Source organism: Nomascus leucogenys, chromosome 14, assembly GCF_006542625.1.
Source record: "Nomascus leucogenys isolate Asia chromosome 14, Asia_NLE_v1, whole genome shotgun sequence".
In the NCBI taxonomy this organism is placed as follows: Eukaryota; Metazoa; Chordata; class Mammalia; order Primates; family Hylobatidae; genus Nomascus; species Nomascus leucogenys.
This window is the reverse complement of record NC_044394.1, coordinates 25,644,258-25,670,792: the sequence shown is the minus strand read 5'-3', so window position 1 is coordinate 25,670,792 and position 26,535 is coordinate 25,644,258. Positions and strand designations below refer to the sequence as shown.

Here is a 26,535-nt window from a genome sequence, read left to right as displayed (position 1 = left end):
ACGTTTCCCAGCATAACAATCACCAAAGTCAATAATGCTGGAGCCGAGGATACTTGATCCTGTGTTTGGTGGAATCAAACGGGATTGAGCAACAAGTAAGTTGAGCATAATGGAAGCCAGATTTCTCATTATTAGAGAAGGGGGTTACAAATATGGAGTGAGTAAAGCTAGAATATGCCCTATTGGATTGGAATTGGAGGTGCTGGTATGAGCTCATTGTCATGTATAAGGATAGATAGCTACAGAAATGGATACTGTGGTCCACAACTTTTTTGAAACTTTCCCCTTCAAAAGGTATAATTTCCTTGCCCTTGAACATGGGCCAGACTTAGTGACTTGCTTCTCACCAACCAGAACATGATGGAAGGGATGTATCTATATACATGTTCTTCTATACATATATATTTAATATATATATTAAATTGGGACACTGGTAAATTTTGAATGGGGACTGTAGATTAGATAGTGGTAATAGTGAATCGATCTTAACTGATGGTTGACCTGCAGTTATCTGGGAGAATGTTGCAGAATTTCAGAAATATGTGTTGAGGCAAATGATACATAATGTTTGCATCTTACTCTTAAATGCTGTAAAAATGTGAATATGTATATATGGAGAGAGAAAATGGTAAGACCATTGTGGTAAAATGTTAACTGAGGAATCTGAGTGAAGTTCTTTGCACTACTCTTACAGCCCTTCTATAAATCTGAAATTATTTCAGTGTAAAAGTTGTTTTAGGCCGGGCGCGGTGGCTCACGCCTGTAATCCCAGCACTTTGGGAGGCTGAGGCAGGCAGATCACGAGGTCAGGAGATCGAGACCATCCTGGCTAACAGGGTGAAACCCCGTCTCTACTAAAAATGCAAAAATTAGCCAGATACTCAGGAGGCTGAGGCAGGAGAACGGTGTGAACCTGGGAGGCGAAGCTTGCAGTGAGCTGAGACTGCGCCACTGCACTCCAGCCTGGGTGACAGAGTGAGACTCCTTCTCAAAAAAAAAGTTGTTTTAAAAAATAGGCCTTCCTCGTTTATTGTTGGGGTTTGGATATATATATATATACACATATATATATATATATTTTTTTTTTTTTTTTTTTTTTATATATATATATATATATTTTTTTTTTTTTTTCTAAACAACAAAAAAAAATCTTTAAGTAGCCCAAGCTTTTCCCTTTTGGCTTTTGGGTGATGTGTCCTGTTTGAGGCAGTCATTTGAAGGAAGTCCCTGGACCAACAGCTAATTAAAGAGGTAAAGTGGCAAGTTTGATCCCACCTTTGCAAGTGAAACACCAACAGGCATTGAGAAAAAACTGCTCAACTTTTCTCTGAAGCCATAGCTTAGGAGATAGACACATGGAGCCCTACAGCTTCACTGTCCGTGGAGCATCTTCAGTTGAATCTGTAGTCAGTACTTCAAATTTAACAGAGCTAAAAACCTGCCTAATCTTTTTTTTTTTTTTTTTTTGAGACAGAGTCTCGCCCTGTCTCCCAGGCTGGAGTGCAATGGCACAATCTCAGCTCACTGCAACCTCCACCTCCCAGGTTCAAGCAATTCTCCTGCCTCAGCCTCCCGAGTAGCTGGGATTACAGGCACATGCCACCACGCCTGGCTAAATTTTTTTGTATCTTTAGTCGAGACGGGGTTTCAACATGTTGGCCAGGCTGGTCTCGAACTCCTGACCTCATGATCCGCCCACCTCGGCCTCCCAAAGTGTTAGGATTACAGGCGTGAGCCACCGTTCCCGGCCAACCTGCCTAATCTTTTTGCCCTAACTAGTTACTTCTCTGGACTCTCCTATTCCTGACTGTCTGGCAGGTATCCAAACTCAGGAGCCATCTTTGCGCCCTCCTCTCACTCCTCCCACATCTAACTAGGAAGTGATGTGCCTTAATCTTTCTTCATCTTCTCATTACTTTCTGCCACCTCCTATTCCAGGTCCACATCCTTCAAATCTGAATCATCACTGGAGCCATCTCCATCTACCAACTCCTAGTTGCTAATCCTCAGTAACTTACTCCTGGAGGAAAGCTCTCATGGACTTCTTCCATTATTGCCTAAGATTATGTATATTATAGTGTCACTTAAAAATATGTAGAAACGCAAAGACAGATATCAACTCCCTAACCTAAAAGCTTGCATCCAACTTTAAAACTAAAAGAAATTTACAGGCCGGGCGCGGTGGCTCATGCCTGTAATCCCAGCACTTTGGGAGGCCAAGGCGGACAGATCACGAGGTCAGGAGATCGAGACCATCCTGGCCAACACAGTGAAACCCCGTCTCTACTAAAAATACAAAAAATTAGCTGGTCGTGGTGGCGGGTGCCTGTAGTCCCAGCTACTCAGGAGGCTGAGGCAGGAGAATGGTGTGAGCCCGGCAGGCGGAGCTTGCAGTGTGCTGAGATCGCGCCACTGCATCGCAGCCTGGGTGACAGCGAGACTCCATCTCAAAAAAAAAAGAAAAGAAATTTACAAATCAAATACAAACAAAAGCACAGAACCAATAAAAGTCAAATGGACGTTTAGTGCCAGATGCTCTTTGTTGACTGTGCTGCTGTTCACATTACAGTCGTGATCTGGATGGCTTTCTGGAATTCCATGTGCCTATATGGTTATAGGTATTGATGGCCAATTTTCCCATCATTTTCCTCTATTGGAACTTCTACAAAACTGTGGTGAGAGTTGTACTGCAATGTGAATGTACTTAAAACACTATTGAACTGTACACTTAAAAATGGCTAAGATGAAGCCAGGCATGGTGGCTCACACCTGTAATCCCAGCACTTTGGGAGGCCAAGGTGGGTGGATTTCTTGAGCTCAGGAGTTCGAGACCAGCCTGGGCAACATGGTGAAATCCCGTCTCAAGAAAAAATACAAAAGTTAGCTGGGCATGGTGGCATGTGCCTGTAGTCCCAGTTCCTCTGGTGGCTGAGGTGGGAGAATTGCTTAAGCCCCGGAGGTCATGGCTGCAATGAGCCCTGGTGCACCACTGCACTCCAGCCTGGGCAACAGAGTGAGACCCTGTCTCAAAAAATAAAATAAAATAAATGGTTAAGGTGGCAAGTTTTATGTTATATATCTTTTACCAAAATGAAAAATTTTTTAAATTTAGTATTATCATCAGGTGAAAGATAAAAAATTTAAAGAGACTCTGAATATATCCGCAGGCACCTTCCCCCAACAGTCCACATAGCTTGGATCCATTTCCCACTTTATACCCTTAGCCTGGGATCCTAAGTGAACCTCACTTTGACTTCTCACCACACTTCACTGTTGCCTCTCAACTCTCCTCTACACCCACCTTTAGCGACAGCCAACTCGTGTGAACCAAACCCAATACACATCCTTACCTCTTTGCCTTGACTCATGTTCTTCCCCAGCTGCTTGTCTTATCTATCTAATCCTTCCATTTGTCTAAGTCCCTTTTCCTCCTCACAGTGGGATGGTCCCAGCCCACAGCGACATGCCTCCCAGCAGAGGGTGTCAGTACACCCCATTTGGCAATAGTTCCACATTCTAAAATATTTTATCACTTATACTCCCAGTCATTCCACAGACATTTATGGAACATCCACATGACAATGGGCTAGGCCTCTGAATCAAAGGAATCTGCTTTTTCTCTCTCTCAGAGCCCCTTAGACATGTCAGAAATGTATACTGCAGCTGTGTGGATGACGTCGTAGCAGTCTGTACTGTCATATTCCACACATGGACAGCAAGTTTTAAACCACTGAAATCAAGAATAGTATAATCTCAGGACTTGCCTAAAGTAATAGGATGTTTTGTTGTTGGTAGTAGTTTGTGTTTTTGTTTTTTGAGATGGAGTCTCCCTCTGTCACCCAGGCTGGAGTGCAGTAGCGCAATCTCAGCTCACTGCAACGTCTGCCTCCCAGGTTCAAGCAATTCCCCTGCCTCAGCCTCCTGAGTAGCTAGGATTACAGGAGTGCGCCACCACGCCCCATTAATTTTTTTGTGTTTTTAGTAGGGATGGGGTTTCACTATGTTGGCCAGGCTGGGTCTCGAACTCCTGGCCTCAGGTGATCTGCCCACCTCAGCCTCCCAAAGTGCTGGGATTACAGGTGTGAGCCACCACGTCTGGCCTGTTTTTCCCTAGTAGCTGGGACTAAAGGCATGCACCACCATGCCAGGCTTATTTTATTTTTATTTTTTGCCGAGACAGAGTTTCCCTATATTGCCCAGGCTGTTGTAGTTTGTTTTTTGTACCAACTTTTTTTTGAGATGGGGTCTTGCTCTGTTGCCCAGGCTAGAGTGCAGTGGCACAATCTCGGCTCACTGCAGCCTCTGCCTCCCTGGTTCAAGCAATTCTCCCACCTCAGCCTCCCAAGTAGCTGGGATTACAGAGGCATGCCACCATGCCGGACTAATTTGTGTATTTTTAGTAGAGACAGAGTTTCACCACGTTGGCCAGGCTGGTCTTGAACTCCTGACCTCAGGTGATCCACCCACCTCAGCCTTCCAAAGTGCTGGGATTACAGGCGTGAGACACCGCGCCTAGCCTGTACCAATTTTTAAAAAGCAGTGGTCAGTACAAGAAACGTTTCAGGACTGAGTTCAATGGGGATTATGTAGTAGAAGACGACAGTTATGGAAGCTTCTGTGATGACAGCTGTAGTGTTATTTGGTCATGAATGCCTATGATCAGAGCATGCAGAACATGTATTATTTCAAAAAATCCCCCTTGAATATGATGTACCTAATAGGCATTTGTACAAACAACAATCACTTTATTCACATGCCAGAACAGTGTTTGAGTAGACAGTTTTAAGGGCAATACAATCAATTTCTTGCACTCAGATTTGAATTTTTAAAAAATTATATTCAAGCTCTAAGTATTTTACTTACAGAATTTTGCACGTGGCCCACTCCTTTCTGCACAAAGGTAAAATAATATCTTTATTTGCCTAATTCCCCATTGTTTTGTTGTTTCAACATGATTTTGTACCCTCAGTCATTTCAATATTAGTCAAACATTACATTTTCTTTCACTCTTACCCTTTTTTGAGCTTCATTTCCTCTCTTTATGTTCTCGAGTATAGCTTCGAGGTGTAGGGTATTCATTCCCAAGATCCACAACAATTACCTCCCTAGAAAATGTCACTCCTTTTAAAGGTCTTTTTTGGCTTTCAACAACTGAAGGAGTTCTAGTGACAGATATGTGTATTTTCTGCAAACCATCATCCTGCAAGAGAATGGGACAAACAATATAAACAAATAATCAATTTATGACAAGCCCTGCTTTTAAAATTACAGGTTATATGTACACTGTTAACGAGAAACAGAAAAAGCATTTCTAAATGATATAGGAAAGCAGCAATAATCCATCATGATCACATTTTCACATTTTTATGGTTATAAAAGCATACATTGACCTATTCAAATAACATTTGGTGACATGTAATTCTCTCCATGAAGCTGTCAAACCCAAGAGCCACTAGGACCATCATTCTGTCGTCGACCGGGCATGGCCATGGGGTGGGAGGGTATGTGAGTTGTTCCTGTCAGGGAGTCCCAGACACAGAGCTCAAGAAGGCCCCAGCTGTGTTGTGTGCTGTTGTAGGACCCTGGAGCTAGCACAGGGGGCTGCGGTCTGGGCCTGAGCTTGGCCACAGTGGAGAGGTAAACAATTCATCTCGTTTTCTCATTGGAAACAGGAGAGGGCTGGATCCCTAGATGATGTCTTAACAGCTCTAAGATTCTAGGATTTTGAGAAAAACAAACTGAAGGGGAATTATTAAGAAAAACACAAATGTAAGAATGAAGACTAAGCAAGTTTCTAGACTTGGCATATGTAATGGTTTAGTAACATGAACTGATAAGCAAACAGAATGGCTTAAATGACTGTGGGCACTGGACTCATTCTACCTACAAACCTAAGTTACATGCAACTCCATCTCCTATTATTATTATTATTATTATTATTTATTTTTTTTTTTTTTTGAGACGGAGTCTTGCTCTGTCACCAGGCTGGAGTGCAGTGGCGATCTTGGCTCACTGAAACCTCTGACTCCCGGGTTCAAGCAATTCTCCTGCCTCAGCCTCCTGAGTAGCTGGGATTACAGGCGGGTGCCACCACGCCCGGCTAATTTTTGTATTTTTAGTAGAGATGGGGTTTCACCGTCTTGGCCAGGCTGGTCTTGATCTCCTGCCCTCGTGATCCGCCCTCCTTGGCCTCCCAAAGTGCTGGGATTACAGGCGTGAGCCACCTGCCCGGCCCTCCATCCCCTATTATTATACCTAGCTGAGGAATGTACCTGCTTTTCAATCAAACAAATTCTAAACTGCACTTTGAGAGTAGAAAAACACATCACCTCTTCTTGACCAGTTTCTCCAGCATTCTCAGGCTCTTGCTTCTCATTTATTTGGTTCTCCTCTTCTGCCTCCATGTCCCTTCTGTTTTCTAAGGGTGTGGCCAACACTTCCTTACTCTGTCTCTGCACAAGAATGCCAGGCCTCATTGGCACATTCAAGTTCATGACTTGCATTAAGATCCTAGAAAATTAATCGGTAGAGTTTTAAACATTCATGCATCCTCATCCCCACTATCACACACAAAATGGCCTCTGCCACATCCTGCACCACACTCGCCTTTCGTGGTCCTCTGGATTGCTTGTCACCACTTTGGCAGCTGCACAGTCTACACCTCCGTTTGCATCTGTACAAGGCACTTTCTTTGTCTCTTTACCTTTCCTGCCTTGGAAACTGAAAACAAACAAGCCACAAATTCAGAAAAGGAAGAATGGCCCTGATTTTAAGGTGTGGTATAGAAACTTCACTTTTAAACAGGATATCAGCATTTCTAAAATGCTGAAATGGAACAGTAGATAATTATGGTATCATAACTTGTTCTGTTTTAAATTGTTTTACATTATTTCTAGATACATTTGCTAATGTGACTTGAAATCTGATCCCAATTATCAGCATGGATTTATACCATTTATATAAAAAAACCACCAATAAAAGGAGGATGCAAATGAGGCAAATTAGAAGGACGATGAAGAAAGTGATTGCTGTGGTTTCAAAGCTCATAGGTTTAACTAGAAGACTCATCCACTCTCACAATCACAGATTGTCCAAATATTCTTTTCCAGCTCAATTTGAATGTAGTTCTCTTGTTCTTTAAGTTTTCTAGAAACAGAGGAATAAAAAGCTGTTTGTTGTTCGTTTGGTCAGTTCAGCTTCATGAAAGATGCTCTGCTTGTTGCGGAGTTGACTCACACTGGCTAATTTCTCTCCATAACTGTGGTGGGGGCTGAGGTGGCCAGAGGGGAGACTGAGCTGGGACACGTGTGATCACGCAGCTCACCTCCCTCACCCCAAAAACTATCAGGAACCAGAGGAGAGAGGAATCGGAACAGCTGGAGCTGAGCCCAGCTCCCCATTCTTCTCTCGTCAGTGACATCATAGAATCATGGAGCCCTTGAGTTAGAAAGACCAGACAGCCAGTCCAACCCAGTCCATCACCTGGAGGCTGGAGAACCACGAGGCTGTTGCCTGTTCATCCCCTTCTTCTGAGAGGTCCAGATTAGAGGCCATTTGAAATTGTCTTGACCATTCTTTGGGCAAGGATTTTCCCCCTACTCTCCAAACACCACCTTTCCTTTCCTAACCTGAGCCCGTTTCTTTTATTGCTTCTTTAACAGACCATGAACAATTGGTCTACTTCCTTCTTATGAAATCCCTCTCTATAGCCCTGACCTCAAGGCTTCACTGTGGAATTCTACCAAACATTTAACAGAGAACTAACACCAATCTTTCTCAAACCTTTCAAAAAATTGAAGAGGGAACACTTACTAGTCATTCTATGGAGCTGGCATTACCCTGATACCAAAGCCACTACAAAAAAAGAAAGCTATACACCAATATCCTTTATGAATATTGATGCACAAGTCTTCAACAAAGTACTAGGATACAAAATTCAGCAACATATTAAAAGGATTACACACCATGACCAACTGGGACTTATTCCTGGAATGCAAAGATGGTTTAGTACACAAAAATCAACCAATGTAAAACATCACATTAACAGAATGAAGGTTAAAAATAAACATATTATCATCTCAACTGATGCAGAAAAAGCACTAGACAAAATTAACACACTTTCATGCTAAAACCACTCAACAAATGAGAAATAGAAGTAAACTACCTCAACATAATAAAAACCATATGTGAAAATCCTACAACTTACATCATATTCAATGGTGAGAAAATATTTGTAAATCACATAATCTGTTAATGGACTGATATCCAGAATACATAAAGAACTCCTACAACTCAACAACAACAAACCCGATTTTGAAACAGGCAAAGGATTTCAAGACATTTCTCCAAAGAAGATACACAAATGATCAATAAGCACATGAAAAAAATGATCAACATCACTAATCATTAGGGAAGTGTAAATCAAAACCACAATGTGTTACCACCTCATACCCAATATGGGGGTTATTACTTTAGAAAGAAAAAAAAAGTATTGGTGAGGATATGGAGAAATTGGAACCCTTGTGCATTGTTGGTGGGAATGTAAAACGGTACAGTCACTGTAGAAAACAGTATAGCAGTTCCTCAGAAAATTAAGTAAAGAATCACTATATGATGCAGTAATTCCATTTCTGGGTGTATACACAAAGAATTGCAAGCAGGGACTCAAACAGGTATTTGTACACCCTTACTCATGGCAGAATTACTCAAAATAGCCAAAAGGTGGAAAAACCCAAAATGTCCATCGAAGGATGGACAGATAAAATGTGGTGGCCAGGCGTGGTGGCTCACGCCTATAATCCCAGAACTTTGGGAGGCCAAGGTGGGTGGATCACCTGAGGTCAGGAGTTCAAGACCAGCCTGGTCTCTACTAAAAATACAAAAACTAGCTGGGCGTGGTGGTGAGCGCCTGTAATCCTAGCTACTTGGGAGGCTGAGGCAGGAAAATCGCTTGAACCTGGGAGGCAGAGGTTGCAGTGAGCCGAGATCATGCCATTGCACTCCAGCCTGGGTGACAGAGTGGGACCCCATCTCAAAAAAAAAAAAAAAAAGGGGGGTATATACACTCAATGGAATACTATTTAGCTTTAAAAGGAATGAAATTCTGGGCTGGGCGCAGTGGCTCATGCCTATTTAATCCTGGCACTTTGGGAGGCTGAGGGGGGTGGATCTCCTGAGGGGAGTTCTAGACCAGCCTGGCCAACATGGTGAAACCCCATCTCTACTAAAAATACAAAAATTAGCCAGGCGTGGGGGCGGGTGCCTGTAATCCCAGCTACTTGGGGGGCCGAGGCAGGAGAATTGCTTGAACCCAGGAGGCGGAGGTCGCAGTGAGCCAAGATTGCACCATAGCACTCTCCAGCCTACAGAACAAGAGCAGGACTTCGTCTCAAAAAAAAAAAAAAAAAAAAAAAAAAAAGGAATGACATTCTGATACATGTTACAACATGGAAGAATTTTGAAGGCATTATGCTAAGTAAAGTAAGCCAGACACAATAGGTCACATGTTGTATGATTCCACTTATATGAGGTACCTGAAATAGTCAAATTCATAGACACAGAAAGCAGAATCATGGTTAGCAGGTGCTGCAGGGAGGAAGAAATGGGAAATCAGTGTTTAATGGCTGTAGAGTTTCAATTTAGAATTATGAAAAAGTTCTGGAGGTGGACAGTGGTGATGGTAGCACAATAATGTGAACATACTTAATACCACTGAACTGCACGCTTAAAAATGGTTAAAATGGTAAATTTTATGTTATGTATATTTTATCACAATTTTAAAAATTATTTATGGAACAAAGAAAAGGGAATTTGTCTGTAAAGTGGCCAGGTATACAGCAGGCATTGCAAAACCAAAACCACCAGCACATACAGATTTGATTTCAATCTCCACCCTTTGTTCAATTTGTTTCCCCACTGTGAATGTTCTACCCCTACCTCAGCCCTTTACCTGTCCCACCTCTCAATCCTTTAAGACTTAGTTCTTGGCCGGGTGTGGTGGCTCATGCCTGTAATCTCAGCACTTTGGGAGGCCAAGGTGGGCGCATTTGAGGTCAGGAGTTTGACAAAACCATCATGGCGAAACCCCATCTCAACTAAAAATACAAAAATTAGCCAGCGTGATGGTGCGTACCTGTAATCCCAGCTACTTGGGAGGCTGAGGCAGGAGAATTGCTTGAACTGGGAAGGCAGAAGTTGCAGTGAGCTGAGATTGTACCACTGCACTCCAGCCTAGGCAACAGAGCGAGACTCCATCTTAAAAAAAAAAAAAAAGGCTGGGTGCGGTGGCTCACGCTTGTAATCCCAGCACTTTGGGAGGCCGAGGTGGGAGGATCACGAGGTGAGGAGATTGAGGCCATCCTGGCTAACATGGTGAAACCCCATCTCTACTAAAAATACAAAAAATTAGCCGGGTGTGGTGGCACGTGTCTGTAGTCCCAGCTACTTGGGAGGCTGAGGCAGGAGAATTGCTTGAACCCAGGAGGTGGAGGTTGCGGTGAGCTGAGATTGCACCACGGCACTCCAGGCTGGCGACAGAGTGAGACCCCGTCTCAAAAAAAAAAAGACTTGGTTCTTGGATTCTCTTCCATTATGCAATCACCATCCATTGGGCTTCCTTTTGAAATCAGCCCAATTGTTCTACAAAACTAATATGTATAGTTTGTTGAATAAACATAGAAATGGACTCTCCCCAGTCTTAAAACTTGAAACTATCTCATCAGAGTTTCTTCCTCAGGAAACTGACCCTCAAGCAAGGAACTGAAACCCATCAGATCACTACCTCCAGACAATGAGACACCAGACTCCCCATCCTGACTGCTTCCTTACCCCTCCCTACTTCCTGTTTTCCGCCTTCCCAACTGTGTAAATCCCTCAGTCTTAATAGACTAGGGAGACAGATTTGAGCCTTCATCTCCTGTTCACCTCAGCTGCACCACCAGATTAAAGCCTAAGCCTTCTTCCCTGGCAATACTCGTTGTCTCAGTGATTGGCTTTCTGAGCAGCCAGCAGCAAGACCTAGACAGAACCCCTGGTGTTTCAGTGACACTTCCAATCGTGCTTTCTCTGAGTTCTCACTTGATATAGAAAACACCTTGTCACTTACATATATCCCAACCCCTTGCCCTATCCAGCTCCAGTCCCAGGCATGCTGGGAAGTGACAGGGTCTTTCATAGTCTTTGTAATTTCTCACCTCCTACCCCCAAGGTCTTTCACAGTCTTTGTAATTTCTCACCTCCTACCCTACACTGATTTTTATTCCCTCTTGTTAACAAAACCTGTTTTCTAACTCTTCACAACAAGAATGCCTGATAGTAACTCTCATGGGTATCTGGACCTCAGCGTGGGCCTAAGGTTAAAGTAAGACAGTCTAGGTAGAATTTCAGGCACTACCCAGAAGATGGGGGAGCAGGGGTTCTCTTTGGAGCAAGGGAGGCTTTTCTTGTGCTCCTGGCATCTGCCATGTTGGGGTCAGATATTGCCTCTTCCATACAGAATAAGCTGTCCTGCCCTACTGCCTACCTCCTGCCTGCAGACTTCTTTGCTATGGTGGCCAGAGGGTTGTGCAGACAGGGTCTGCAGCAACTTGGGCTCCAGATGGTCCAGGGCATATGTGAATCCCCAACCACCTCCCTAAGGCCTTGATCCATGTGATCTGTTGAAATCCTGTGACAAAAACATGATCCAGGAATTACAGGATGAGTGAGGACACTCAAAGGACTCCGTCACAGCTGCCTGAATTTGGAAACTAGGGGCAGCGGACACAGGACTCAGGCCTGGCTGATCAGGATAGTCCACAGTTCAAGGGTCAACATGTGATCTAAATCAGCTTAATTAACCTCAGTGTTAAGATATTTGCAGGAACTTCCAGCATGGAAGAAAGCAGGGCTGAGAGTATGGAGAGAGACAGATTAAAAAGGGCTCTGCTTGATCTAGCTATGCCTGAAGGCTTGACTTACAGTGTGGACAGGAAGCTGGACTTTCAGCTGTGTGAGTCCATGCCTTTCCTCTTTGGCTTAAGCTGGTTAATTGGGGTTCATGGATGTTGCACCCCAAAATTCCTGACCAACACAGCATTGCAACGAGCATCACACTGCCTCCTTTTCTGAGCCTTGATACAAGAGGCATAGCACCCATCTGCCATTTCCTGATCTGACTTCTTGAGCATTAAATAGGTTCCCTCCAGGCCAGGCACAGTGGCTCACACCTGTTAATCCCAGCACTTTGGGAGGCTGAGGCAGGTGGATCACTTGAGTCCAGGAGTTCGAGACCAGCCTGGCCAACATGGTAAAACCCCGTCTCTACTACAAATACAAAAATTAGCCAGGCGTGGTGGCGTGGGCCTGTAAACCCAGCTACTCGGGAGGCTGAGGCAGGAGACTCACTTGAACCCGTGAGGCGGAGGGGAGGCTGCAGTGAGCCGAGATCGTGCCACGGCACTCCAGCCTGGGCGACAGAGTGAGACTTCATCTCAAATCAATTGATCAATCAATCAATCAATCAAATATTTGAGGGATTTGGTCAACTGGTGCTACTCTAACTGTGATCTATAGACTGGAGTAGTCCCTAAATTGTCATTGGTCTGCAACAAAATAGAGCAATGGAGACTAAATAACTAGAATCTTTTTGTTGTTGTGGTTGTTTCTGAGACAGGGCCTCACTTTGTCACCCAGGCTGTAGTGGCATGATCTTGGTTCATTGCAGCCTCCACCTCCTGGGCTCAAGCAATCCTCCTGCCTTAGCTCCCCAAGCAGTTAGAATTACAGGTGCACACCACCATGCCCACTAACTTTTTGTATTTGTAGAGACGAGGTCTCACCATGTTGCCCAAGCTGGTCTCAAACCCCTGAGTTCAAGCGATCTGCCCGCCTTGGCCTCTGAAAGTGCTAGGATTACAGGCATGAGCCACCACGCCCGGCCAATTATTTTCTTATTGTTGGACAACTTAGTGCTTTTATTAATAGCATTGATAGACATATTTGTACATATACATGTGAGTACAACTCTGATATTAAAATATTAATGTTTTATTTTCAAAGTTTATTGGCCTCTGGCTCTTTATCTTTTATTCTAAATCTCATCCATTTTGTTTCATTGTTATTTTTGGCTCCAAATAGCTTATGTTTTGATTTTTGTTTTCTTTTTTAAAAGAGACAGGGTTTTGCCATGTTGCCCGGGGTGGTCTTGAACTCCTGGGCTCAAGTGATCCGCCTGCCTCAGCCTCCCAAAGTGCCAGGATTATAGGCATGAGTCACAGAACCCAGCTGATTATTTTAACTTCTATTCATTCCCTTTTCTTCAATATGTTTTCACTTAATTTCTTGAGACTGGGTCTTGCTCTGTTGCCTGGACTAGAGTGCAGTAGTGCAATCATAGCTCACTGCAGCCTTAACCTTCCAGGGTCAAGTGATCCTTCCACCTCAGCCTCCCGAGTAGCTGGAACTACAGGCACATGCCACCATGCCTGCCTAATTTTTAAATTTTGTAGAGACACGGTCTGATTATGTTGCCCTGGCTGGTCTCAAACTCCTGGGCTCAAGCAATCCTCCCACTTGGCCTCCTAAAGTGCTGGGATTACAGGCGTGAACCACCACGCCCAGCCTTATTTCTAACTCTTGAGATTCTGTCTCCTCTTAACCTTTAAGAAAAAAGCAATGTTCTGCTTTAGGTCTAAAAACTGTTAAAAAACAAACAAACAAACAAAAAACCTTGATTTCTGGGGCCGGGCACGGTGGCTCACGCCTGTAATCCCAGCATCTTGGGAGGCCGAGCCGCGTGGATGACGAGGTCAGGAGACTGAGGCCATCCTGGCTAACATGGTGAAACCCATCTCTACTAAAAATACAAAAAATCAGCCAGGCGTGGTGGCGGGCACCTATACTCCCAGCTAATCGGGAGGCTGAGGCAGGAGAATGGCGTGAATGCAGGAGGCGGAGCTTGCAGTGAGCCGAGATCGCGCCACTGCACTCCAGCCTGGAGGACAGAGCCAGACTCCATCTCAAAAACAAACAAACAAACAAAAAAAACCTTGATTTCTTTATAATCCATCTCATTAGCTTGCAAAAGGGAGATAATATAATAAATCACATTCATTTGAAGAGCCCAACAACTATTCTGGCTTTTTGGGGGGATGTGGAGGTGAGGATTAAAAAAATCAAGAGAAAAAAAAATTCACTGGTGATGAGACTGAAATTGTTAAAATAGTAGAAACGTTTCATAAACAATTAATGGGAAATAAAGCATATTTTCGGACTCAATGCAATTTTCTCAAGCCTAGAAATTGGTTTCTCTTGTAGATGTCAAAGTCTTTCTTAATCACAGGAGGCTTTATTTCTCTTTGTTGAATTAAAAGAAACCCCTGAATCACAAATTTGTCATTTGAGCAACTTATTTTTATTGGGAACTTGCTTAAATATGATTAGTCAAACACTTTAAACTTTTCTGTTTCTTTTTTCTTTTTTTTTTTGAGACACAGTCTCACTGTGTTGCCCAGGCTGGAGTGCAGTGGTGTGATCTCAGCTCACTGCAACCTCTGCCTCCCAGATTCAAGCGATTCTCCTGCCTCAGCCTCCCAAGTAGCTGGGATTACAGGCATGCACCACCACACCCAGCTAATTTTTGTATTTTTTTTTTTTTTTAGTAGAGATGGGGTTTCACCACATTGGTCAGACTGGTCTCGAACTCCTCACCTCAAGCGATCCGCCTACCTTGGCCTCCCAAAGTACTGGGATCATAGGCATGAGCCACCTAGCCTGGCCTTTTCTGTTTCTTTTTAAGCACACAGTAAAAATGTTCATGGCCCATGATTGGTAACCTAGGGCTCAAGATGTTTTCCTCTCTGTAAAGATTTTGGTAACTGTTGGGCAAAAGCAGACTTAAAACAATTTTTTAGGATGTTTTTGGATTTACAGGAAAGCTAGAAGACAGTACAGAGGGTTCTCATATACCTCACACCCAGTTTCCCCTATTATTAATATCTTAAATCAGTGTGATCTATTTGTTATGCTTTATGAACCAATACTGATAAATTATTATTAACTAAAGCCCATGGTTGATTCAGATCCTCTTAGTTTTTACCTAATGTCTTTTTTGGGTCCAGGACCCCATTCAGGACACTATATTACAATTAAATCATGTCTCCTTAGGCTCCTCTTGGCTGTGACAATTTCTCAAACTTTGTTTTTGATGACCTTGACAGCTTTGTAAAGCACTGATCAAGTATACTGTAGGATGATCCAATACTGGAATTTGAACTTTTGAATTCTAAATTTTTTTTTTTTTTTTGAGACAGAATTTCGCTCTTGTCGCCCAGGCTGGAGTGCAATGGCATGATCTTGGCTCACTGCAACCTCCACCTCCCAGGTTCAAGCGATTCTCCTGCCTCAGCCTCCCGAGTGGATTACAGGCGCCCGCCACCACACCCAGCTAATTTTTGTATTATTGGCAGAGACGGGACTTCACCATGTTAGCCAGGATGGTCTTGAACTCCTGACCTCAAGTGATCCACCAACCTCGGCCTCCTAAAGTTCTGGGATTACAGGAGTGAGCCACCACGCTTAGCCAAATACTAAATTTTATCTGAAGTAAAGGAAGACATATATTTTCTTTCTTTCTTTCTTTTTTTTTTTTTGAGACGGAGTGTTGCTCTGTCACCTAGGCTGGAATGTAGTGGCACGATCTCAGCTCACTGCAACCTCTGCCTCCCAGGTTCAAGAGATTCTCCTGCCTCAGCCTCCTGAGTAGCTGGGATTACAGGTGTGCACCACCATGCCCAGCTAATTTTTATATTTTTAATGGAGACAGGGTTTCATCATGTTGGCCTGGCTGCTCTTGAACTCCTGACCTCGGGTGATCTGCCCATCTCGGCCTCCCAAAGTGCTGGGATTACAGGCATGAGCCACCGCGCCCAGTTTATACATTTTAAATTTCACATCTTTAGCCAGGTGCGGTGGTTCACACCTGTAATCCCAGCACTTTGGGAGGCAGAGGCGGGTGAATCATGAGGTCAGGAGATTGAGACCATCCTGGCTAACATGGTGAAACTCAGTCTCTACTAAAAATACAAAAAAAGTTAGCCAGGCATGGTGGCGGGCGCCTGTAGTCCCAGCTACTCAGGAGGCTGAGGCAGGAGAATGGCATGAACCCGGGAGGAGCTTGCAGTGAGCTGAGATCGCGCCACTGCACTCCAGCCTGGGTGACTGAGCGAGACTCCATCTCAAATAAATAAATAAATAAATTTCACATCTTTATCCTTCTACTATTGATTTACGGAAACATTTTAAATTGTCTTCCTCCTCTCTGTCTTCACTTCTATTTTCCCTTCATTTATAATGATGCTTGGTAATGTTTTTTTTTTTGGAGATGGAGTTTCGCTCGTTGCCCAGGCTGGAGTACAATGGCACAATCTTCGCTCACCGCAACCTCTGCCTCCCGGGTTCAAGCAATTCTCCTGCCTCAGCCTCCCGAGTAGCTGGGATTACAGGCATGCACCACCAAGCCTGGCTAATTTTGCATTTTTAGTAGAGATGGGGTTTCTCCGTGTTGAGGCCGTCTCGAACTCCTGACCTCAGGTAATCCGCCCGCCTTGGCCTCCCACAGTACTGGGATTACAGGCGTGAGCCACCGCACCCGGCTTTTTTTTTAATTTTTTTTTTTTTTTTTTTTTTTTTTGAGATGGAGTCTCGCTCTGTCGCCCAGGCTGGAGTGCAGTGGCACCATCTCAGCTCACTGCAAGCTCCACCTACCGGGCTTGCGCCATTCTCCTGCCTTAGCCTCCGGAGTAGCTGGGACTACAGGCACCCATCACCACGCCCGGCTAATTTTTTGTATTTTTAGTAGAGACGGGATTTCACCATATTAGCCAGGATGGTCTCGATCTCCTGAACTCGTGATCTGCCCGCCTCGGCCTCCCAAAGTGCTGGGATTACAGGTGTGAGCCACCGCACCCGACATGCTTGGTAATGTTTAGTAAACAGCACAGTCAGGCTACCAGGTAGCTTTAAGGAGAGAGTCCACTCCACAAACCGGTGTTGGCAGGATCCCCGTCCTGCATTTCCTAACACACTCTTTGTTCTACCCCCAGCCTTTAAAGTACGGCCTTCTGAAAACCTGACCCTGGGAGACGTGGGAGCCTCAACTTTGTGCAGACTCCAAATGAGACTCACCATGATGCGCCAGAAATCTCACACGTCTAATCCACAAAAGGGAGAAGGTTCATGGTTTAAATACCTTTGTCTCCAAGAGACTGAGATCACTGGATCTGCAGCAAACCAGGGCAGTGTGGCCTTTGCCACAATGTACCTGGACTGCATTTGTGGAGATCAATTTGGTGTTGGACTTTGTGATGGTTTTAATTATTTAATATTCCTCCCTTCCTTTGAGTGTGGACTGGATTTATAGTAGTAAATCTCTTCTAATGACTAAAATGAAGCAAAAGTGAGGGTCTGTGAGTTCCGATAGTGGGTCATAAAACGCATTGTGGCTTCCTCCTTGCCTTTTCTCTCAGGTCACCTGCTCTGGGAGAAGCCAGTTGCCATGTTGTGAGGACACTCAAGCAGCCCATGGAATGACTCACATGCTGAAGAACTGAGCCCTCCCTCCTTCCAACAGCCAGGGAGGAACTAGGGCTTCTTGCCAATAACCATGTGAAGAAGCTTGGAAATGGATTGTTCCCCAAATGAGTCTTCAGATTACTGTAGACTAACATCTTGACTGCAACTCTAGAAAGACCCTGAGCCAGGATCACCAAGCTCACAGAAGCTAAGAGTTAATAAATGTTTGAATTAAGCTGCTAAGTTTTGGAGTCACTTATTATGCAGCAATAGGTATCTAGTATAGCCTGTATTAACATATTTTGATTTTCTGTATATTATAATGTTTTGACATCTTTTTTTTTTTTTTTTTTTTTTTGAGATGGAGTCTTGCTCTGTCACCCAGGCTAGAGTACAGTGGTGCAATCTCAGCTCACTGCAACCTCCATCTCCTGGGTTCAAGTGATTCTCCTGCCTCAGCCTCCCACGTAGCTGGGATTACAGGCACCTGCCATCACACCCAGCTAATTTTTGTATTTTTAGTAGAGACGGGGTTTAACCATCTTGGCCAGGCTGGCCTTGAACTCCTGACCTTGTAATCCTCCCGCCTCGGCCTCCCAAAGTGCTGGGATTACAGGCGTGAGCCACTGCACCCAGGCTGTTTTGACATCTTAAAAACCTTTCTAGCTGAGGCTGCCCCTCCTGGGGCCAGCCAATTCTTAGTGAAAGCAAAGGGTGCAGCCTGTGGCATCCCTTTGATACGGAACTAACCAATCCAGAGCGAAGTCTCCTCCATCTGGCCAGCACACCCCAGGAGACAATATTCCTCTGCCTCCGGCATCCCCAGGCCAAGTAGAGCCCTGAAACTATTCAAAGTAGCCAATCCTGAGATGTTTACCTTGCCCTCCCTTGCCTTTTCCTCATAAACTCCAACAAAAGCGATGACCTATTCTCTCCTCTAGTTCTTGCCCCCTCTACCTCCTGCTCCATGCTGTGGGGCTTTCCTACCGGCCCTATGTGGCGTGCAGGGCCTCCTGTTTCTAGGGCCTGTGAGGACAGTCAGCTTTGTTTTCCTGAGCCTCTCATGTCTCCTCTTGTAGCTGCATCTGACTGACTATATGTGGGCATAAAGGAACATGTGGAGGGGGACTGATGTGGATCTTACAGCAAGCCCCAACGTGTCTCAGTTTTTCTGTCCAGGAGGCCCATTTTCCCTCTCAACATCACAGGATGATCCTCTTACTGCAGGACTCACTGTGGCTCTCACTCCTCTTATTATAAAGATCAAGAAGGTACCTTCAAGGGCTAGGCTTCCCATGAAGGGGAGTTTATACAGTAACGCCAGCTATACTCTTGCTAGAGGTGCTCTTAGTGTTAGGAGCAATCCTGGATAGCCAAGACCTCACTAGAATCTAAAAGAAAATGGAAGGCCAGGTGCACCTCCATCCCAGGAGTCCTAGATCCCTGGGGCACAGAACTTGGATCAGAGCATGTGGCTGAGTTTTAGTTTACTGACTCTTGGCCTAAGGGAGAACCGAGATCTAACCCCAAATGACAACTTCACCAACCCTCAGCACCTGGCCCTACAGAGAATATCCATGACTTGCTATAGTATTCTTCCATCAACCATTCTAGGATATTTGCAGACCCAGTATTATGCAACATGACCATAACACCTACCTAGTCCAGGGAAAGGCCATGTCCAGCGCAGGGACAAGAAGAACTAGACTAAGCCACTTCCTCTGTTGACTCAAATCTGCCTTCATGAAAACTACCTTTGAGATGCCTCTTTTGGGCTCCCCCATCAAGAAACCCGGTATCATCTAGGTGCGGTGGCTCATGCCTGTAATCCCAGCACTTTGGGAGGCCAAGGTGGGCAGATCGCCTGAGGTCAGGAGTTCGAGACCAGCCTGACCAACATGGAGAACCCCATCTTTACTTAAAAAATACAAAATTAGCCAGGTGTGGTGGCGCATGCCTGTAATCCCAGTTACTTGTGAGGCTGAGGCAGGAGAATCACTTGAACCTGGGAGGCGGAGGTTGCGGTGAGCCAAGATCGTGCCACTGCGTTCCAGCCTGGGCAACAGAGCGAGACTGTCTCAAAAAAAAAAAAAAAAAAAAAAAAAAAAAGGCACCCAACATCTAGACATGGAACTTGGCCCAGAAAGTCCACAGCGTCTCTATTTTCAGTTGCACACTCTCTACCTTGGACCAGGACAGCCTTGCAAGCGCTGAGATACAGAGAAGGGCCAAAAGTTTTTCTGACTTTAGCTCTGGAATAAACCTTGATGTTGCACTTTTATAAACACCCTGGGCAGCTGTGGAATAGAACTAAGGTCTGCAGGAGACCTTATTACAGCATCCAGGACTATGAAGCTATAACAGGACACATCTATGGCCCTGAAACACCCTTCCTCCTACATACTGGTTAACTCCCACTCTGGAGAAAACCACACTCACTCTCCCAACTCTAATCCCCTGCAAAAAGTTATTCTTATTGAATACAGCTACACAAGCCATGCTTGAAGTCAGAGGGGAGATATTTTTTCGTCTCCATGGTTAGGCTTCATATCTGAAGCAATGCTTGTGAATTTCACCTTGCCTTGAAGCTCATCTGCGCTCATGTTTGTACCAGGAGGCTAGACAGATTATGGAGGACTTCTTGTTTGTTTTGACGACCTTATTTCTCTAGAGTAGTTTTAGGTTCATAGCAAAATTTAGCAGAAGATAAAGAGCTTTCCCATAGACCTCCTGCCCTGACACAGGCATAGCCTCCCGATTATCAACATCCCCGTCTCTACTGAAAATACAAAAATTAGCAGGGTGTGGTGGTGTACACCTGTAATCCCAGATACTCAGGAGGCTGAGGCAGGAGAATTGCTTAAACCTGGAAGACGGAGGTTGCAGTGAGCCAAGATTGTGCCATTGCACTCCAGCCTGGGTGGCAGGGCAAGACTCCGTCTCAAAAAAAAAAAAAAAAAAAAAAAAAAAAAAGACAAGCTAAACACCATTCATATACAAAGAACATGTACTCAGAATATATAAAGAACTCTTGTAAATCAATAAACAATAGAAAATGGGCAAAAGACTTGAACAGGCACTTCACGCAAGAGGATATCCAAATGAGTAATAAACATTAGTGTCAGATTTTAAAATTAGTTAAAAAAAAACCATCCTCTACTTCCAAAACATGTAAAACAATAAAAATAATTTCCTCTCTCTCTCCTCTCTCTCTCTCTCTCTCCCTCTCTCTCCCTCTCTCTCTCTCTCGCCCGGGCTGGAGTACACACTCCCTGCCTCCAGCTCCCGTGATGCTCCTGCCTCGGCCTGCGGGCTGCCTGGGATTCTGGGCGCGCGCCACCACCTCCGCCTGCTTTTGTCCTTTGGCTGGAGGCGCGGTTTCGCCATGTTGGCCAGGCTGGTCTCCACCTCCTGACCTCAAGTGGTCTGCCCGCCTCGGCCTCCTGAGGTGCTGGGACTGCAGACGGAGTCTCGCTCACTCGGTGCTCGGTGTTGCCCAGGCTGGAGTGTGGTGGCGTGGTCTTGGCTCACTGCAGCCTCCGCCTCCCAGCCACCTGCTTTGGCCTCCCAGGGTGCTGGGATTGCAGCCTCTGCCCTGCCGGCCGCCGCCCCGTCTGGGAGGTGGGGAGCCTCTCTGCCTGGCCACCCATCATCTGGGATGTGAGGAGCGCCTCTGCCTGGCTGCCCCGTCTGGGAGGTCAGGAGCGCCTCTGCCCAGCCGCCACCCCGTCTAGGAAGTGAGGAGCGTCTCTGCCCGGCCGCCCATCGTCTGGGATGTGAGGAGCATCTCTGCCCGGCCGCCCATCGTCTGGGATGTGGGAGGCCTCTGCCCGGCCGCCCCGTCTGGGAGGTGGGGAGCGCCTCTGCCCGGCCGCCCCGTCTGGGAGGTGGGGAGCGCCTCTGCCCGGCCGCCCCCGTCTGGGAAGAAGTGAGGAGCGCCTCCGCCCGGCCGCCCATAGTCTGGGAAGTGAGGAGCGCCTCCGCCCGGCCGCCCCGTCTGGGATGTCCGCCGGCACCCCGTCGGGAGTGAGGAGTGCCTCTGCCCGGCCGCCCCATCTGGGATGTGAGGAGCGCCTCTGCTCGGCCGCGGCATCTGGGAAGTGAGGAGCACCTCTGCCCGGCTGCCCCGTCTGGGAAGTGAGGAGCGCCTCTGCCCGGCCACCCCATCTGGAAAGTGAGGAGCACCTCTGCCCGGCAGCCACCCCATCTGGGAAGTGAGGAGCGCCTCTGCCTGGCAGCCACCCCATCTGGGAAGTGAGGAGCGTCTCTGCCCAGCCGCCCCGTCTGGGAAGTGAGGAGTGCCTCTGCCTGGCCGCCCCGTCTGGGATGTGGGGAGCGCCTCTGCCCGGCCGCCCCGTCTGGGAGGTCTACCATGGAGGCCAGACGCAATGTGGGGGCTGGACGTGGTGGCTCACGCCTGTAGTCCCAGCACTCTGGGAGGCCGGGGCAGGTTGATCACTTGAGGCTAGGAGTTCAAGACCAGCCTGGCCAACATGGCGAAACATATGAAAAATACAACAGACAAACCAACCAACCAACCCAGCAACAACAAAACAGGTCTACCCTGGAGTCATACTCTAATTTTTTCTATTTTCCTCCCTTTCTGATCCTTTATCCCACTTGCTTTTTCTTCTTCTTCCTTCTCCTTCTTCTTTGTCAAATAGAGGATTGAGTTATTATCATTGATCCATACAAAGTCCCTCTCTCATTTATTTTCTTTAATTCCCACACCCCATTTCTATTCCCCGTCTTCTCATGTGCAACCTTCCTAATATGTTTGATATGCAAAATAAATAAATAAATAAATAAAATAAAATAAAATAAAATACCCCTTTCCAGGCCAGGTGCAGTGGCTGATGCCTGTAATCCCAGCACTTTGGGAGGCTGAGGCAGGTAGATCACTTGAGGTCAGGATTTCAAGACCAGCCTGGCCAACATGGTGAAACCCCATCTCTATTAAAAATATAAAAATTTGCTGGGCTTGGTGGCAGGCACCTGTAATCCCAGCTATTCAAGAGGCTGAGGCAGGAGAATTGCTTGAAGCCAGGGGGCGGAGGTTGCAGTAAGCTGAGATGGCACCATTGCACTCCAGCTTGGGCAACAAGAGCAAAATTCCAACTAAAAAAAAAAAAATTTATATATTTTTATATACTTTATATATATAAAATACATATATTTAAATATATATATATATATATATATATATATATTCCTTTCCAAAGTTAAAAACAAAACAGAAATTATGTTAAAAGGCAACCCACACTGTAATCCCAGCACTTTGTGGGGCCAAGGCGGGAGCATCACCTGAGGTAAGGAGTTTGAGACCAGCCTGGGCAACATGGCGAAACCCCATCTCTACTAAAAATACAAAAAATTAGCCGGGCTTGGTGGCATGTGCCTGTAGTCCCAGCTACTCGGGAGGGTGAGGCAGGAGAATTGCTTGAACCCAGGAGGCGGAGGTTGCAGTGAGCCAAGATCACACTACTGCACTCCAGCCTGGGCGACACAGCAAGACTCAGTCTCAAAACAAAAAACAAACAAACAGGCAACCCACAGACTGGTAGAAAATATTTGCCACGCAAATAATCTTTAAAGGATCAACGTATAGAATACTTTTAAAACTCCTATAAAAAAGGGAAAGGCAAAATATAAAAAAGGTACTTCTCAAAGGACAAAGCATGAATGGGCAATAAATATAAGAGGCTCACCTCACTAATAATCACAGAAATGCAAAGTGAAAACAAAATCAGGTAATATTTTATACAAGATTGACAAAAAATGTAGTCTGTCAATTCTAAGAACTGGTGAGGACATGCAGCAAGGGGAAGGTTTTCGATACTGCAGATGGAAATGTAAATTGGTAAAACACTTTGGACGAACTCTTGTTATTCCAAGAAAACTCTTGTGTGTGTAAAAACATGTAAAATAATATTCTTGTCTGGGAACAGTGGCTCACCCCTGTAATCCCAACACTTTGGGAGGCCAAGGCTGGCAGATCACTTGAGCCTGGGCAGTGAGTTGTGATCGCGCCATTGCGCAGTCTGGGCAACAGAGGAAACCTTGTCAAAAAAAAAAAAAAAAAAAGGAAAGGAAAAATCTCCCATAACTTCACCTTTTTTTTCTTTCTCTTTTTTTTGAGAGTCTTCCTCTGTCACCCAGGCTGGAGTGCAGTGGCAGGATCTCAGCTCACTGTAACCTTTGTCTCCTGGGCTCAACCGATCCCCCTACCTCAGCCTCCCAGGTAGTTGGGACTATAGGCGCCCGCCACCACTCCCATCTAATCTGGGGGTTTTTTGTTGTTGATGTTCTTTTTGTAGATGCGAGTTTTAACCATATTGCCCAGGTTGGTCTCAAACTCCTGTGCTAAGCAATTGTCCTGTCTCAGTCTTCCAAAGTGGTGGATTAGAGGTGTGAGCCACACACCCAGCCTCCAGTTTTTTTGTTTTTTGCTTTTTTTTGAGACGAAGTCTTGCTCTGTCGCCAGGCTGGAGTGCAATGGCGCCATCTCGGTTCACTGCAACCTCCGACTCCCTGGTTCAAGCGATTCAATTCTCCTGCCTCAGCCTCCTGAGTAGCTGGGACCACAGGCATGCGCCACCACGCCAGTCTAATTTTTGTTTTTTTAGTAGAGACGGCATTTCACCACATTGGCCACGACGGTCTCCATCTCTTGACCTCGTGATCTGCCTGTCTCGGCCTCCCAAAATGTTGGGATTACAAGCATGAGCCACCGCACCTGGCCCCTTTTTTAATATCATATGTTTCTAGCTTTTTAAAAAAAAATTACTGTAGTGTTATTTTTGTTTTTAATGAACAGCATTCAGATAATTCAATATATTACAAAGAGGAATACACTGAGAAGTCTCTCACCCTATCTCAGTCCTACCCTCCATCTCATAGGAAACCATGATCATCAGTTTCTTGAGTATATTGCCAGAATTTATGTGGAAACAAGGATCATATACTCTCGTTTATCCTTTTCTACACAAAAAGCATGATTTATACACTGTTTGGCACCTGGGCTTTTTTCACTTAGTAAGATATGCTAGAGATGGTTCCACATTAGTATGTTGGGAACTGATTCCTCACTCTTTTTCATAGCTGCATAATGCTCCATTGTGTGTATGTACTATAGTTTATAATATCAGTCCTCTGATGGATACTCACAGTTTACAATATTTTGCTATTACAATAAATAACCTCATACACATATTACTTTATATGTAAGCAAGTGTATTTGGAGGCAAAATTCCCCAAAGTGGGATTGTTGGATCAAAATACAAATATTATTCAGTGTGGTTTTGATAACCACTAAGGATTGCTGCATTCTGCTCCTACTAGCACTGTTAACTCGGCACGTGTTTCCCTGACATCCTCCTATATTGAGTATATTACCAAACGTTTCAATGTTTACCAATCATGATGATTTGCATTTTTATTAAAACTGAAGCTGGCCTGTAATCCTAGCACTTGGTGAAACTGAGGTGGGAGGATTGCTTGGGCTTGGGAAGTGGAGGCTGTAGTGAGCTGTGATCGTGCCACCTGTCTCAGAAAAAAAAAAAAAAAAAAAAAAAAGACAGTCCGGGCGTGGTGCCTCACGCCTGTAATCCCAGCACTTTGGAAGGCTGAGGCAGGCCGATAACCTGAGGTCAGGAGTTCGAGACCAGCCTGGCCAACATGGTGAACCCCATCTCTACTAAAAATGTAAAAATTAGCCTGGCATGGTGGCACCTGCCTGTAATTCCAGCTGCTCGGGAGGCTGAGGTAGGAGAATCACTTGAATCTGGGCAGCGGAGGTTGTAGTGAGCCGAGATTGCATTACTGCACTCCAGCTTGGGCAACACAGGACTCCATCTCAAAAAAATAAATAAAAAACACAAAAACATGCAGCTAAACATCTTTTCATATATTTGAAGTCTATTTTTAACTACTATTTTTCTGTGAACTTTGTACCCCAGTCCTTTGCCCATTTGTCTAATGCACTGCTGCCTGTTAATTCTTAGATATTTTAAATGAATATTCAATATATTTATATTTGGAAAAACTTATCCAAGGACAAAAGATGACGCTAAAACCCCTGTTATAAAACGAACATACCAGCCTTTCCCCCACGAGCCTGGAATCCGGCCAGAGCAGGATTTTAAGACTCTCGACGTCAACATGTCCTCGTACCTGACTGCGCAGGCTCCAAACAGCTCCCCCGAACCATAACATCTGTGTGCGCATGCTCGCTTGATTCCCAGCGGAAAGTTTGTGTGCGCATGCTCCAAGGAGCCGCGCCCCATCGGCTTCCCTAAATGAAAATCCGCTGCGCTTGCTCATAAACCTGCTCTCCTAGGAGACCTGAAGGCTGCTTCCACTAACCCGGGCTGGCGCTGCTAACCTCACCCAAGGATCCCTGCTGTCGGAAAATGTCCAGAGGCACCATCCCTGCTATGAAGAAGGAATGCCAGTACAGCAGCCACAAGGGGTCTTCCTGTGGCCTTCAAACAAAAAATCACTGCATTACATCAGCAGGTATTCAGCACCTGGCTCCCTCCAAACGGTGTCTAAAGCGAGTTTTAAAAATTAATGTTAGGGGCGGGACGGCGGGGGCGGAAAAAAATAAAAAATTAAATTACATTAATTTTTTTCTCTTTTTTTTAGAGACGGATTCTCGCTCTGTCCCCCAGGCTGGAGTGCAGTGGCGCGATTTCAGCACACTGCACCTCCGCCTCCCGGATTCCAGCAATTCTCCTGCCTCAGCCTCCTGAGTAGATGAGATTACAGGCACGCGCCACCACACCCGGCTAATTTTTTGTATTTTAGTAGAAACGGGGTTTCACCGTGTTGCCCAGGCTGGTCTCAAACTCCTGAGCTCAGGCAATCCACCCGCCTCGGCCTCCTAAAGTGCTAGAATTACAGCCGTGAGCCACCGCGCCCGGCCAAATTACATTAATATTTTGTATTGAGGAGGAAGTTGGTTACAAAGGACTTTCAAAAGGG

General features: G+C 45.4%; 1 protein-coding gene across 5 annotated transcripts; it reads right to left on the bottom strand.

Annotated features, from left to right (window-relative positions):
- Positions 1-4,728: 4,728 nt before the first annotated feature.
- Positions 4,729-25,766, bottom strand: C14H2orf74 (chromosome 14 C2orf74 homolog). 5 transcript variants are annotated; one of them, XM_004090352.2, is made up of 4 exons: positions 25,648-25,766; positions 6,607-6,720; positions 6,330-6,510; positions 4,729-5,200 (listed from the first exon to the last, which is right to left on the bottom strand). In XM_004090352.2, exons 1-4 carry the CDS (start codon positions 25,710-25,712, stop codon positions 5,027-5,029), a joined length of 534 nt encoding a protein of 177 aa, XP_004090400.1. In that variant the 5' UTR covers positions 25,713-25,766; the 3' UTR covers positions 4,729-5,026. The 5 variants fall into 5 exon arrangements, with proteins under 5 accessions (XP_004090400.1, XP_030683860.1, XP_030683859.1 ...); XM_030828000.1 differs by lacking the exon at positions 25,648-25,766 and adding an exon at positions 22,380-22,400; XM_030827999.1 differs by lacking the exon at positions 25,648-25,766 and adding an exon at positions 10,133-10,254.
- Between the last annotated feature and the right edge of the window lie 769 nt (positions 25,767-26,535).